This window comes from Capra hircus, chromosome 4 (genome assembly GCF_001704415.2).
Source record: "Capra hircus breed San Clemente chromosome 4, ASM170441v1, whole genome shotgun sequence".
Taxonomy (NCBI): Eukaryota; Metazoa; Chordata; class Mammalia; order Artiodactyla; family Bovidae; genus Capra; species Capra hircus.
This window is the reverse complement of record NC_030811.1, coordinates 48,178,972-48,195,946: the sequence shown is the minus strand read 5'-3', so window position 1 is coordinate 48,195,946 and position 16,975 is coordinate 48,178,972. Positions and strand designations below refer to the sequence as shown.

The following is a 16,975-nucleotide window of genomic DNA, read 5'->3' as shown; positions in this document are numbered from 1 at the left end:
GAGATCCTTGCTTCTTGGAAGGAAAGCTATGACAAACCTAGACAGTGTATTAAAAACCAGAGACATCACTGTGCTAACAAAGGTCTGTATAGTCAAAGCTATGGTCTTTCCAGTAGTCATGTACAGATCTGAGAGTTGAACCATAAAGAAGGCTGAGAGCTGAAGAATTGATGCTTTTGAGTTGTGGTGCTAGAGAAGACCCTTGGGAATCTCCTGGACTGCAAGGAGATCAAACCAGTTCTAAAGGAAATAAATCCTGAATATTTATTGGAAGGATTGACACTGAAGCTAAAGTTGCAATACTTTGGCTACCTAACGCAAACAGCCGACACACTGAAAAAAACCCTGGTGCTGGGAAAGACTGAAGGCAAAAGAAGATGGTGGCAGAGGATGAGATGGTTAGACAGCATCACTTGACTCAAAACACATTAATTTGCACAAACTCTGGGAGGTAGTGAACAGGGAAGCCCATGTGGTCGCAGAGTTGGACACGACTCGGTAACTGAACAACACAGTTCTAGGTACAGAAATGTTTCTTAAAAGTAACTATAGTACAGACAAAACTACAGCCGGTGACCTAAAAGATACTAAAAACTAAACAAAAAAGAGGCAAAGAGAAGGTTTTCAAATTTTATTGTTCTTTCTAGTACTGATTATTTTCACATAAGTCATTTGAGCTGCTGAATATAAAATACGTATCTGATTACTTCGCAGTGCAGCATTCCTTCAATAGCAGTATCAGTTACCAAAAGAATATCATTTTTGCACAGATTTAAAAGGAGGTAGGATTCCTGTTAAGACTACCACTGAAATTATGAGGTCTTCCAGAATCAGGTTGCTAACCTAAAATTTAATGGAAATGAATGCAAACTGGAATCTAGATTAACAGAAACGTCACTGCCAATTACTATGTTGAACAGTATGAGCCTCTGCCAAGAAGATAAAATCTGATTAATTTACAACTCTGCTTATTTCAAATTTGTGATGTTTATGGCCACAGCTAAAGATCACTTTTATTTTATAAATATTTTCTCAAAAGCAAAAGATAACAATAATTATATGCATCAGTCTCTCAATAATAAGAGACTATTCTTTGAAGCTTTCTCATCAGAAGAAACTATTTACATTTATTATATGTGTATACACACAAACACCAGTCTTATCTAGAATGTGTATCCTAGCAAAGAAGAGTACAAATATATTATTATATAACTGCTTCTGAGTTATTCCATAATGTCACATTTTTCACTAATTTATACAAGCTTTCATATTATAGAAAATGAATGGATTTTAACCAGACATTTTTTTTTTCAAGCACATAGTTTTCTTTCCATTAACAAAAATATTTTAAATCTGTGACTTGCCTGATCAAACTGGGTAACTTCTTGGCCAGAAGGAATTTGTAGTCCCCAAAGTCTATACTTTTTGGCAACACTAGAAAACTGCAGATCCAAAGGAATCTCTACTATATCCGATCGATTCAGAATTTCTGTATTTCCATAGTCAATATATCTCACCAGACACTGGAAAATAATCAGATAAAAACTAATACAGAACTTAGATTAAATATCTCAAAAAAAATCACATATTTGCTGCTTTATGTCAATTACCTGTAAATCATGATAGCATTTCACCTGAAATTATCTAAATGCATTCAGAAACAAGAGCTCCAGCAATATCCTCAAAATACAGAAAACCCATAGTCCATGAGATCCCAGGGATTTTTCTATTTGGTACTAGTTCAACTAGTACCAAACAGTACTATTTCCAACAGTACCATTTCTCATTTTGATTTTTTTAAACCGTGTATTTAAATAAATATAAGTCTATGAAACTTATGACTCTCTTCTATCTCTAATGTTAAAACCAATCAACATTCTTAAGTTCAAGTTGGTAACAATAAAATCTGAAAAGGCAAAGTTTTAGGAAACTTTGATTAACTTAACTCCAGCTATTAGACCTTTGAAATGAATCAAATTCACTCTTTCCTCCAGCTCTATATCTATAAAAGGTAAAAAAGATAAATAGTTTATCACAAGGTCAAAAGCCATTTCGCCCTTAATTTAAAAAGTTAAAGCCAAATCAAAAGCAAACACAAAATATTATTTCCAGTTGTCAAACTGTGGGGAACAGGTCTATTTTACTAAGATAAATCATTACTTATAACAATAATAAATCACAAGATTTTAAAAATATATTTGGAACATTACTTAAAGCATTTCATCTTACTTTATTGCACCAAGAACGATATTTACAAAATATTATATAACATATTTTTAAGTCCAAGAAAGCAGACATTTAAAAAAAAAATAGTAACAGAAACCCTACAGAGATGCTTTTACACAGCCTGAGATGTCCAACTGCCTCCAAACAACTATTTAGAATCCTATCTCCACAAATTCCCTTAAAAATATTCCAGAATTTCACAATGTAAAAGACAAAATAGCTAAATGCAAAGAAAATTCATCACATTTAACCAAGGCACAAAAAAGAGGCAAGCAAATCTTCACTATTAACGGCATGCATGTCTACTAAGTAAAATATAAACATAATTTTAGAATTAAATGTTCTTTTTCTACTCAATCTTAATAAAATAAACTTTTAACTTACTCAGCAAGACTCAAATATAATTATTAAGAACTAAAATACAAAGAACCAACTGGTCACCAAAAATAATGCACAAATTAGGTAATCTATTCTTTGATAATCCAGGGTGATTATATGACAACGTAAAATCAGAAGAATATTTCTGAATCTAACTTTGACTTTTGTAAGCACTTCATTTCTTTTGTTGTTTTTTGAGTGGGGGGATGTATGTTTTAATCAATTCATATGTTATTCAACCATATTTTAAAATTTATTTAATTGGAGGCTAATTACAATATTGGAGTGGTATTCAACCATATTTTATACCACTATGAATAAGCAATGAAAGGCTAATTAAGCATCAAAGTTTGGAATGAAAATAAATATTCCTCATGGCAAAAAAAAGTTGAACACTCGTTCTTGCCTTTTCATCGTTAATGACTTTCAGTACTTGGCATCTGTACCAACATTTATCTTCAGAAAATAATCCACCATAAATCTACAGACAGAAAAAGAAAGCAAAATTATTTGGCATTTTAATGAATAGTAATGCTAAGTAGATCAGCTCATTTACTAAGCACTTTATGTATAACTTATTTTATTCTTACAACCCTATGAGGCAGGTACTTTGTTTTCACCATTACATGCCCAAAGTCACAAGCTAGTAAGCAGCAGAACCAGCTCAAACCCAGGCAATTGCCTTCAGAGTCCATCATATTATTCTGCCTCTCTAAAAAATAAAAAAAGAGAAGACAAAAAGCATAAAAACTGAAAACTCAAAAAAAAAAAAAAGCACAAACATCAAAGACTTCAAATCATGCTGTTTTGATGTCTGAAGACATTAATTGCCCTTAAAACACAAACATGCCAAGGTACACGCCACTTAACTATAATTCTTGACCATTACAGGATTCCTATGTTCAACCGGCCAAAAAAGATTCTCACATTTTTTACTTCGGGCTTCCCTTGTAGCTCAGTCGGTAAAGAATTTGCCTGCAGTGCAGGAGACCTGGGTTCGATCCCTGGGTTGGGAAGATCCCCTGGAGAAGGAAATGGCAACCCACTCCAGTATCCTTGCCTGGAAAATCTCATGGACAGAGGAACATGGTGGACTGCAATCCATGGGGTCGCAAAGAGTTGGGCACTACTGAGCGACTAACACACATTTTTTACTTCACATAGAAGGACCCTGGTATTATTTAAAAGTAAACAAATGATATTAGATAATATCCTTAATACTGAACCTTCATTTATTTTAAATTCATATCTTAATTATGTTTAATAAAAGAACAAAGAAAAATTTACATCCTTTAAGTCAGTGTATCAACCTCACCACTACTGACATTTGAGACAGAATAATTCTTTGGTGATGGCAGTGACACCACCAACTCAATGGACATGAGTTTGAGTAAACTCCAAGAGAGGGCGATGGATTGGGAGGCCTGGCGTGCTGCAGTCCACAGGGTCGCAAAGAGTGGGACACGACTGAGTGCTTGAACTGAACTCTTTGGTGGGGGAGGGAGGGAGATGTCTTCTCTCCTATACACTGTAGAATGTTTAGCATTCTACGTGTTTAGCATTCCCCCAACCCGGGCCCCCTGCCTCTACCGCTGTAACATGCCAATAGCCTTCCTTCCAGTTGTAACAAACAAAAATATTTCCAAATGTTGAAAATGTCTCCTGAGGGTGGAAATGGGAGATACAAAGTCATCCCAAGTTGATAATTACTTTAAATCACACATTCTTAATGGGAGAATGGGAGAAATAATATCCCTAAGGGAGTGAATATTGGTTCCTGGAGTGTGGAGGAGAATCTTAGATATTACAGTGGTTTGTAGCCCTCCCAAGTTCAACCCTACCTGACAACATAAACAGACATGCAGTGTATCTGGAGTGTTAAAATGTCTTGCAGAGAGGAGACCCACTGGCAGGAAAAGTGCCTTAGAAGGGCAAAATGAAAAAAAGGATTACTTTGTATTTTAAAATAAGGATCTACCACAATCCATTAACTATTCCAAGACAGATAACTGTTAAGAAGGTAGGCTCTGTGAGTTTAAATATTTGATCCACCATTAACTAGCTGGTGACTTTCATAAAGTTATTCTAGCTGTGTCTCAATTTCCAAAAAAAGAAAAAAACAAGTATCTGCCTCACAGGGCTGCTGTGAGGATTAAATAATTTGGTACAAATGAGTAAGGATTAAATGAGTTAGTAGCGAAGTCCTTAGAACACTGTCTCTGTCTCATGGAGGGTAAGATTCAAATGCTGCTGCTGCTGCTAAGTCACTTCAGTCATGTCCGACTCTGTGTGACCCCATAGACGGCAGCCCACCAGGCTTCCCCATCGCTGGGATTCTCCAGGCAAGAACACTGGAGTGGGTTGCCATTTCCTTCTCCAATGCATGAAAGTGAAAAGTGAAAGTGAAGTCGCTCAGTCGTGTCCGACTCTTCGCGACCCCATGGACCGCAGCCTACCAGGCTCCTCTGTCCATGGGATTTTCCAGGCAAGAGTACTGGAGTGGGGAGCCATCGTCTTCCCCGCAAATGCTAGCTATCATTATCAAATGCTAGCTATCATTATCATCACTACTACTACTGTATGTATTAAATGATATTTAGCTAATCTTCATTTTTGCCTATTACACATAATGCTATACAGAATATCTTTGTATAGACACCTTTGTGTACTTTCTGTACTTAAATGTCCAATGGGTAAATTCTTGGCAGAGAAGTTGATGTGTTCATGATTACAGGCATTTACTGTTTTGAAAAAGATGATTAACACTCATATATAGCCATCTGATTTAAAACAAAGATTCCAATACAATTGAACAAAGAAAGGATCATCATTTCAATAAATGGGGCTGATATAATTGAATATTCATATGGAAAAAGATTAAGTGTGATCTCTACTTGTAATCAGGGGCTTCCCTGATAGCTCAGTTGGTGGAGAATCTGCCTGCAATGTCGGAGACCTCGGTTCAATTCCTGGGTCAGGAAGATCTGCTGGAGAAGGGACAGGCTACCCACTCCAGTATTCCTGGGCTTCCCTTATGGCTCAGCTGGTAGAGAACTCACCTGCAATGTGGTAGACCTGGGTTCAATCCCTGGGGTGGGAAGGTCTGTGAGGTGGGAAGATCCCCTGGAGAAGGGAACGACTGCCCACTCCAGTATTCTGGCCTGGAGAATTCCACAGACTGTATAGTCCATAGGGTCACAAAGAGTGGGACATGACAGTGACTTTCACTTTCAACTTCAAATCACAACCAAAAATTTACTGGAGGTAAATACCATAGCCCTAAATGCAAAAACTTCTAGGGGAAAAACAAAATTGGAGAATACAGTCAAGGCCTTGGGGTAAGTAAAGATATCTTATGTCGGAAACAGAAAGCAGAAGCCAAAAAAGAAAAATTTAATAGATTTCAAATGTTATTAAGAAAGTGAGCAGGGAAGCCATGGACTAAGAGACACTGGCAACACGTGTAAGACAAAGGATTCATTTCCAGAATATATAAAGAACACAAGCAATTGTCCCTTGGTATCCACAGGGGAGTGTTTCCAGGACCCCCCTCGACACTAAAATCCCTTATATAAAATGTCACAATGTGTGCACATAACTTTCATATATCCTCCCATACAATTTAAAACATTTCTAGATTATCTGTTACACTTAATACAAGGAAAATGCTATGCAAATAGTCGCCAGTATGTGGCAAATTCAAGTTCTGCTCATTGGAATTGCCTGAAAAATTTCTGGAATGTTTCTAACCTGCAGTTGGGTGAATTCATGAACGTGGAATACATATATAATGGAGGCCCAACTGTATAGAACTTCCTATAAATCAATCAAGACAAATAACCTTGAAAACTGGAAAAAGATCTAAACAGGTACTTCACAAAAGATATCCAAATGGCTAATAAAACTTGAAGAGCATGCTTAAGCTCAGATTCCTAAGGTAAATAAAAGTAAAATCACAAAATAACATTACACACCCACCAGAAATGGCTAGTATTAAAAAGACTGACAATGTAAAGGGTTGGTGAAGACACAGAAGAACTAGAACTCTCAAAACTTTGCTGGTAAAGATGCAAAGTGGTTCAATACTTTGCCAAACTGACTGGCTGGTACCTACTGAAGTGAAACGCACCTACTCTATGACTTGGCAATTTCACTCTTAGGTATATACACAAAATAAATTAGTTAAAACATCCATCAGAAGTCTTGTATAAGGAGTTCATAGCAGTTTCATTCACAGTAGCCAAAAACTATAAACAATCCAAATGCCCAGCAAAGGAGAAGAGATTAATTTTGGTGTATTTATATATTTGGGCTTCCCTGGTAGCTCAGATGGTAAAGAATCTGCCTGCAATACAAGAGACCCAGCTTTGATCCCTGGGTCAGGAAGATCCCCTGGAGAAGAGAATCCCAACCCACTCCAGTATTCTTGCCTGGAGAATCCCATGGACAGAGAAGCCTGGCAGACTACAGTTCATAGGGTCGCAAAGAGTTGGACAAGACTGAGCAACTAGTATTTTCACTTTCATACACTGAAACTGCATAGGTTGAAAAAGAACAAACATACAACAATATGGATAAATCTCAGAAATTATATTGAACAAAAAAAGCCATACATACACAAAAGAGTATATATGTTGTATAATTTAAGAATAGGCAAATGAACCTATGGTGACAGAAGTCAGAATAATAGTTACCTCTGTTAAAGGACTACTGACTAAGAACTGACTGAAAGGGGCCTGAGTGAATTTTCTAAGCTGACAGAATTGTATCTTGATCTGGGTGGTGATCACACAGATGAAAACATACGAAAAATTCATCAAGCTGTGTACTTAAAAGATACATACTGCATTGTAAATTATGCCAATTAAAAAATACATGCACATATATACCGTCAAACTGTTCTCCATAAACATCTCTCTTATAAATTTTTGTGAATCAAGGTCAAGGACAATGATTCTATTCTGTTCACCACTGTGTTAAGTACCAGTGTTTAACACAGTGCCTGGTAGATAGCAGACAGTTCATAAGTATTTTTGAAAAAATAAATTTATAATGACTATAGTCTATACAAATTCTAAAAATGTTCCTCTTTCTTCAAATATAACAAAAATTCCAAAGTCTATAAAATCTAAGATCAGGAAAGCTAACAGGAAAGATGGAATAATTGTATCCAAGAATATGGCTCACCTTCTTTGGATCAAGATTCCCAAAAACTGAATTGGCAAGAGGACAGACTTCAGACAGTGAACAACCAATCTTCATAATATCCTTATTTCTATTGATACTCTAGAAGGAAGGACAGACATAAATTCATTAAAATATTATTAATATTTGCAATGTTATGCAAACAAGAGTTTTACTACGCATGATACTTAAAAGGTTTTGGAGCATTAGAAATTAAATAAATTCTCACATCATTACTTTTCATCATTCAAATGAGTTCTTTACTAGAAATGGAACTAGGCTATAGAAAATTTTTACCTCCCAATGAGTTCAAATTACATGGAATTCAAAATTAGATACTAAATATTATTAATATCATATGAAGAGATAACTTTGTCTCTGGATTTTACTTTAAATCAAATCCTAATTGCTCAAAATAGGTACCGTATTTTAGTCAAGTGACATGGGTCTTCTCACATATTTGTTGCTGTGTACAGGAAAAAGATGTAAAACTGATTTCAAAATGTATAGGTTCCTTTGTACATGAACACTGTTATCTACTTAGTAAATTTATTTCTCATAGGGGCATGGGTTAAAGATTTTGAAACTACTTTAGATGTATACGAGGATTGAACAAATAAATAAATACACTGTATATAATGAAAGCAGGCAGAAAGAAATTACAAATAAGGAAGGCAGGCTAGAATGAACCTGCAACGTTAGATTACAATTGCAAAGTATCAGTATGAATTCATGTATATATACATACATAGGTACACAAGTACACATGTTTATGTGTGAATATATGTATATATGAAAGAATACAGATAAATATAAATATGCACGTGTTAGTTATATGTATTTGTATTTTTGTATTACATTGATAAATTTATTTCCTAGCTCTGTCTGCTAAGAGGAACTAGAAGCAATAATATTCAAGTAGTGACAAGCACACCTAGTACCCAGATCTTGATTTCTAAACACCATTCTCTGATAAAAGAAACAAGATTTCTCTGGAGAGTGGATCATTCCAGGACTAGGACAGGGAAATAAATGATGATCCTGGAATATCTGGTGGTGCCAAAAAGTAAAGAAATATTCAAAAAAAAGAATGGGTGTCGCTTAAATGATACAGTAGTCAATGTGAACAATCTCCTAACGGCCAAAGCTGGAACAATGTAAACAACAAAATAAATGACAGTACTAGATTATAAGCCACAGGTGTATATTAATATAAATAACTGACTGACTAAACAAAAGGTCGTGAGGAAACAACTCTTCCTTAATAAGTAATTCCAATTAACAAATGCAGAGGGAATGAGGAAAACAGAAAATCATCATCAAAGACCATAGTCATAAATAAAATATCCGTGGGTAAAAAGTTTAAGAAAAACAAGATTAGATGGTCTCAATGTATCTTCTTCTAAAACACTCATTACTTACGAAAGGAAAAACAGTAACTTTACAATTGACACGTGGCAGTTATCCCCTTATAAAGTGCATCAAGGTTAATATCACCAATAAAGAAATATCTCCATATTATAAGTCCTCAATATGACATAATTTCAGTACATCATACTGTAGTATGTACTGTAGGGCTAGTCACTTCTGTAGTACTACTGCCAATTTGTTTACGAGAAACCATAAACAAATACAAACTGAGGGATCCTCTATAAAGTAACCGGTACTCATTAAAAATGTCAAAATCACGAAAGATAAAAGTATAAAAGAACTACCAAATGTTGGATGAGACTAAGGATACATGACAACTAAATAAAATGTGAGATCTTGAAGCAGATCCTGGAATAGAAACAAAAAGAAAATAAGAAAAACACTGGTGGAATTTGAATTAGGGCTGTACTTAAGAGTTACTAGTACTGTACCAGTGTCAATTTCCTGACTGTGACCACTGTACTATGGTTATGTAAAATGTTACAAACAAGGAAAGCTAGGTGAAGGGCATAATATTGAAAATAATTTTACCACTTTCCTGTAAGTATAAAGTTATTTCAAAGGAAACTGTTAAATACGTATGTTCTTTAAAAATGTATCAATAACACAGTCAATAAGGCTAAAAAGAATATGATTATCTTCGATAAATGAAAACAAACTCGAGTTTCTATGCATAGTAAAAATGTGAAGTGAATTCAAACTGACCCCAAAACACACTGAAATCAGTCTTTAATAATCCCCAGGAATGAACTCTCTGAAGTTCAGAATACACCAAAACATTTTACATAATTAGACTTTGTACTTTATTCAAATATCAAATACTTAAGATTCCTCCAATGGCTACTCAGCAAACTAGGCCTACTGAAATTTTCAAAGTGTTCTCATGTAAGTGGCTTAAATGGCAGAAAACCCAAAGTGGTAGAAAAACAGAGAATACATGTGAGCAGATCTTCATCTTGACCTGCCTCCGTATGTTTCTAAATCTCTATTTACTCTTCATCTACAGCCTATCAAAACCCTAATCAAACGCTATAATTAGCTTTTTTTCTGCTATATTCTTTCTGTAGAATTACTGTTTTATCATTGCCTTTTCTGTTAAACAGTATATACACATCAGGTATTAAAAAGTACATCTTACAATTGAGCAGGGGAGGAAATTACACAGAAAATTAGCATCGTGCAGCATTTTTCAGAAAAAAGAGTGACGAGGTTTTCAGAAAAAAAAGTGACTATTATATTACATCTATTATTTGATACTAAGAGATCCAATACAATTATATAAAATGTTAACATCAAATAATAAAACCAAAATTAAGATAGCAAAAAAGTCTTTTTTTTTACAGGAAAATACTCTTGAAGCAGGTATGTAACTGACCATTCTTTTTAAAGAAAATCCACTGCATGCAAAATTATCAACCTCCAGAAAAATCACATATACTAAGTCTATTCTCACAAAGTATACCACATGCACACTTGGAAAACACAAAATGAAAACAACTGTTAAGCAACAGAGTGAGCTTCATGTTTATAAGAATATGAGAAGTCCTTTCATGCTTAGCACTGCTATATAAAGAAATGTCTTTTAAAGTGAAATTCATGAAGTGTCCCCCTGTTGGGACCACACTTTACAAAAATACTGTGTTCTTGAAATGACCTGGGCTTCCCAGGTGGCGCTAATCGTAAGGAACCTGCCTGCCAATGCAGGAGACATAGATGTGGCTTCAATCCCTGGGTCGGGAAGATCCCTGTGAGAAGGAAACAGCAACCCACTAAAGTATTCTTGCCTGGAGAATGCCATGGACAGAGGAGCCTTGTGGGTTATAGCCCATGGGGCTGTAAAAGAGTAGGAGAGGACTGAAGCGACTTAGCATGCATGTGTTCTTGAAATGAGATTACAGACCAAGATAGAGCATCTTAGCAATGTCATTGTGAATTTTTTTAATTTTTAGCATTTTATCAAAACATATCAAAATTTCATCAAACATCAAAAGATGTCCCTTAGATGTACAGGATTCATTTAAAAAATTTTTTCCTAGAAACAACATACAAATGAGAAGCACAGTTATTCCCAACCAACCTTCTGGAAGATGCTTCCCAAGGTTGAGAAGGGTCTTCTCTTCTTCTTAATGACTGTTTTTGGCCTTAGCATGTGTTAAGGTACGAGATTTCAGGTTAGTCGACCAAGGAAATCTCTTATTACAACTGTCAGAGGGGCACACATAGGGCCTGTCTCCAATATGGATTCACATGTGTGCACAAACAATTTGCTTCTTAAAAAAAAAAAAATCTGATTCATATGGACACTTTAGTAGTTTTAGTTCTTAATCTTTTCATTCAATTAAGACATGCTTTCTCTCTTTTTGAAATGTCTTTCAATTTCTACAGGGGCCTCAACTTCATGGTTGAAATCAGAGGTTCGAAAATTATGAGTTCTGCTGTTTTGGTAAATAAAATTTTATTTACAGATATACCTATTTATTTATATATTGTCTATGGCTGCCTTTGTACTACAATGGCAACTTTTGTAGAGCTGAACAGTTGCAAAACAGCCACAAGCCTTAAAATACTTACTAGTATTAAACAGAAAAAGTTTGCTGACATCTGGTTTAAATCATAATTTCAAATTCAGGCTACAAATTCACATAAATGTCAACAAAAATTGAAGTCTAGAGCTGCACTGACCAATACTAGCCAATTCTTACCTGAAATGTGGCTCATCTAAGTTGTACTGTAAGTCTAACATATACACTGGGTTTTGTAAACTTACTATGAAAAAAGGAAAATAAAATATCTTGTTAACATACTTGTGTTCATTATATTTTAAAAAGATACTTAGGATGTGCTGAGTTACATAAAATGTTTTTATTAAAATTGATCTTGCCTGTTTCTTTTTCATTTTGAATGTGTCTTTTAAATTTAAATTACTTATATGGCTCAAATTATATTTCTACCAGGCAGTACTCATCTAGAAAATCTTATTTAATTAAGATAGTATATGTTGTTCCTATTTAATAAGCTTAAAAATATTTATCATCCAACACTGGACACTACTGAGAGGGACACGGGTGCTATTAATGCAGAGGAAATGGGGAAATGGGCAAAGACATGTGGGCACCCTTTAGAAAATGTGTCCCTAAGCCAAGATAGAAATTTGTTGAATTTTTCTACAAATATTACTCTTCTAAAATATGTTTTCTAAATAGATTTAAGAAGCCTGAGTTAATCTTATTTCTTCTTTAATCATTCTTTTTCATAAATCCTGTTTCCCATATTGCCAATTCACTCTACCCGCACAAAGAGAGTTGTTCTCAGGCTGCAGAATACACAGAAATGTTATTCCCTTCCCCTTCATATAACACAGCTCATAAAATTAAAAGTTATTGAGTAACTGTACATTAGAGAGATTCACCTTAAATTCTGGAACATAAGCACTTTGGTGCTTCGCTCTGTATTTAAAATTGAGTAAACTTATTTGCCTTGAAGACTGCCAATATAAAATTATAAATGTTCCATTAGTACTTTCAATTATATGATGAAAAAGATATTGTACCTCAAATTCAAAATTAAGCCAACAGAAAAAAGACAGAAATTTAAAAACAATATCACTTAAGAAATTTAAAAACAGTATTACTTGCTCCTCGGAAGAAAAGCTATGACCAACCTAGACAGCATATTGAAAAGCAGAGACATTACTTTGCCAACAAAAGTTCATATAGTCAAAGCTATGGTTTTTCTAGTAGTCATGTACGGATGTGAGAGTTGGACTATAAAGAAAGCTGAGTGCGAAGAATTGATGCTTTTCAACTGTGATGTTGGAGAAGACTCTTGAGAGTCCCTTGGACAGCAAGGAGATCTAACCAGTCAATCCTAAAGGATATCAGTTCTGAATATTCACTGGAAGGACTGATGCTGAAGCTGAAACTCCAATACTTTGGACACCTGATACAAAGAACTGACTCACTGGAAAAGACCCTGATGCTGGGCAAGATTGAAGGCAGGAGGAGAAGGGGACGACAGAGGATGAGACGGTTGGATGGCATCACCGACTAAACAGATGTGAGTCTGAGTAAGCTCCAGGAGTTGGTAATGGATGGGGAAGCCTGGTGTGCTGCAGTCCATGGAGTCACAGTCTGACATGACTGAGGCACTGAACTGAACTGAATCACTCAAGAAACAATCACATCCAAGACCTCTAGATGGAGCTGTAACTTCACAAATACAAGTTTCTCAGCATCTTCAGTAATTTATGCAGGCTAAATTGCTGATACTAAATTAAGTGTAATTTTAAAACCTCACATTCATAATTCTGGTATTAAGTTCAGTTTTTAGCCATTTGTCTTCTAATAACGCCCTGTGTTAAATAATGTTCAATAAAAATTAAGCATGGAAAATAACAATGACATATATATCATATTACAAGGTTTTATTTTCATTTTTGTTGGGGAGGATCTGGGTTAGTGGAGGAAGAGGTGGGAGAGGAAATAAGTCAGGCTATTTTACCTGGGCCCAAAATGTTACTGCATCTTCCACGTGACTTCCAACCACATCTTCAACTAAAATCAAATTACAATGCAAAGAAAATTAGAAATTCATCAAGATCATCTAACTTTTACATACAAAAATAATTTTTAGTGTCAGTACCTTTACTGCAATGTTTATCTTCCTCCATTTGGACAATTCCTGAAAAACTAAAACAATTCAATACTTTGAATTACATTCTATTAATCTGGCCATTAACAGTGAATTAAAGACAAAATCATATAACGTTCAAATTCCTCTGTGCATGTTTTGTCCCAAATAAAGTTATCAAAATCCAAACTCTATATTAAAAACAACTTCAAAGATGTGTTTTGCAATAATTATTTTGGGTATATCTTGCAATTTCATTGGATGCAATTTCTATCTTTGAAATTATCTCTCTAAACAAACTTTTATAAATTTACACTGAATAGTATAATTGATGCACACTCTTTTCAGTTACATAAATATTTCAGTACAAAGTGTATATTCTTTAAAATAATTGATGTCTTTCCTAAACAAGAGTAGTGGCTTCCCTGATGGCTCAGCAGGTAAAGAATCCACCTGCAATGTGGGAGACACGGGAGAGGTGGGTTCAATCCCTGAGCTGGGAAGATCCCCTGGAGGAAGAAATGGAAACCCACGACAGTATTCTTGCCTGAAAACGTCCCATGGACAGAGTCTGATAGGCTACAGTCCAAAGGGCTGCAGAGTCTAACACAACTGGGCAACTAAACACACATGCACTAAACAAGAGTAGCACTCCCACAATTAAAACAAAAAGAAACACTACAAACATATATACATAACACAAATGCTTCAGACTGGTATTTCATTTTTAAGCAAGAATATCCATTTTATGGTTTCTGCTTTTGAAGATACGCTGCATTTAAAAACTGCAAAATCAATCAAATTGTGCCCCTAACTTCAAAAACAGTTTTCATTACATAATTTGCTTTGCCAAATGCAAGGTATTTCAAGATGTGTACTAGTTCTAACTTTGCCCTTAAAACACTAGAATATGGCACTTTATATGCATAAACATTAGGTTTTGGAATTGAAAATAGATCTTTTGAAGAATTTTAAGAGTTAATTAAGAACATCACAACACCAAATATCCAAATCCTCCCCCAACCACAGGAAAAGAAGTTAATCTTGTGTCACACTGGGGGAAAGATCATAAAAAATTTTATACTATTATGATTTTTTTTACAACTTTACATTTTTCACATACACTAAGTAGGATCAAACCATCTTTAAAACAAGGATTCTTGCTCATATACTACTCAAAAGGTAAATTTTAAGTCGAGCAAAAAGTTGTAAAAACAAGTTAGAATCTGTCCAAAGAAACTTATTTCTCTGGAAGACACTCGCTTAATTTAAAAGATGGGGGCTTCCCTGGTAGCTCAGCTGGTAAAGAATCCACCTGCAATGCAGGAGATCCCGGTTTGATTCCTGTGTTGGGAAGATCCCCTGGAGAAGGGACCAGCTACCCACTCCAGTATTCTTGCCTGGAGAATCGCGAGAGTCAGACACGACTTAATGACTTTCATTTTGTTTTCTTTCTAAAATGAAAACCTTTACTTTGGAAATGGCACCACGCGACGTAAAATGTTTCAAAATCTTATTTTTAAAGGGGTCAAAAACACTTTTTGGCAATGGTTAACACGAGAGTGGTGAAGGAAACGGCAACCCGCTCCGGTCTTCTTGCCGGGAGAATCCCATGGACGGAGGAGTCTGGAGGGGGCTACAGTTCACCGGGTCTCAGGGAGTCGGACACGACTGAGAGACTTTCACACACTCACAAGAAGGGAGTGGTGCTGCACCCACTATCTGCAAACCAGGATTACCAAACAGCACTTCCAATTCACATCGAGAATTAGGAGTGAGTCCAGGTCGCTCCCAACGCCTGTCTTAGCAGGCATTTCGAAGTTTAAAAGGGCACAGAATTTGCTGGAAGAGAGAATTCCACCCGAGAACTGGTCTGCAGGCCTCTGTCTTCACCCAGAGCAGCAGGCCCAGTTATTTGCAGGCCAGCTTCGCCTTCTGGCAGCACCCTTACTTAGCGACTGGGGTGGCTTCACCCTCAGAAGCAGCGGGCAGCTTGGAAACCAAGAAGGCCAGGAAACGGCCACGCCCATACTTGTGGACCTAAAAGACAACCCAGGGTGAAAATACGGTGCTACCATCACCAAACCCACCGAAAGCACTGCTACTGACCTCGCACTTCCTGCCACAGAAGTTCTAGAAGAATGCCCCGGGCCCCACATGCCGGGCCCTCAGCTCTCCGCCCGCCGCCGCAAACGTGCACACTTACCTCACGTGTTCTGGCCACTGGGTCTCCAAACGGCGCTTGCGCGCGCGTTGCTGTGCCAACATCCTGCCTTTGCTCAACTGCCTCGCTCACGTGAGCATCAGGGCATGCGGCCTAGGGCGGGGCGTGCCGGCTGGGAACCACGCGCTCTGCGAGGAGCGCACGGAGTCTGCGCACAGGCTTTGTATGACGGCATTCCCAGCACCTGTGGACAATGGCCGTCTGCTGTCTCGTTTAGCAAACTTCAAACGGTGACGTGAGATAGTGGTGTGGACTTTTGTGTCCTTTCGTAATTTGTACATGTTGCTTAAATTATTTTAAATACCCAAGTTGGAAGAATCCCAGCATTTTTGTTTTTTTAACAAGGTAGAAAGGGGAGAATGACTTTAGTACAATGAAAGCATGATGCTCAGGTTAGTAGCTTTGCAAGCATTTCTCAGTCCAGCCTAGGGTCAGCTCTCGTTCGTGTTGCTGCGTTTTTCACATTAAGGCGGGGGGTGGGGGGTGGGTAATTAATATAGCTTATCTGGTTATGAGCAGATGTTACTTTCTGGCAAACCTTGCACAACAGTTGAAAATTATCTCCACTAATTTTTGCCAGTTTGAAGTATTATATACAATAATACAGCAGTAAAGTAGTAACAGTACACATATTAATGACAGACTATGTGTGTACACTGTTGAAATTAACCTCACAATTAAGAGGACAGTCATTTCCTTCACACCCTCCCCATGCCCCCCACCGCAGTCGGAAGTTTCTTCTTGTCCCTTTATGGTCGTTGGCCCCCGTCTACTCCAAGTAATAGATTCTGCTTTCTGTCACCAGTTTGCATTTCCTAGAATTTCATGTTAACCAAATCATACAGCGTGTCCATTCTGTTTTCTTTCATTCAGTATAATTGAGATTCATCCATTTTGTCACAT

General features: G+C 36.4%; 1 protein-coding gene across 2 annotated transcripts in view; it reads right to left on the bottom strand.

The window, feature by feature from the left end:
• Positions 1-16,033, bottom strand: part of STK31 (serine/threonine kinase 31) — an 84,996-nt gene extending 68,963 nt beyond the window's left edge. Inside the window, exons 1-6 of one of the 2 annotated variants that reach the window (XM_005679294.1) lie at positions 15,958-16,033; positions 13,861-13,907; positions 13,720-13,772; positions 7,792-7,890; positions 3,011-3,085; positions 1,365-1,523 (exon numbers count right to left, since the gene is read on the bottom strand). In XM_005679294.1, the coding sequence (XP_005679351.1) occupies positions 1,365-1,523; positions 3,011-3,085; positions 7,792-7,890; positions 13,720-13,772; positions 13,861-13,907; positions 15,958-16,007 (483 nt within the window). In that variant the 5' untranslated portion in view covers positions 16,008-16,033. Of the gene's footprint in view, positions 1-1,364; positions 1,524-3,010; positions 3,086-7,791; positions 7,891-13,719; positions 13,773-13,860; positions 13,908-15,957 lie in introns of those variants that run through there. The other variant, XM_005679295.1, reaches the window with a different exon arrangement.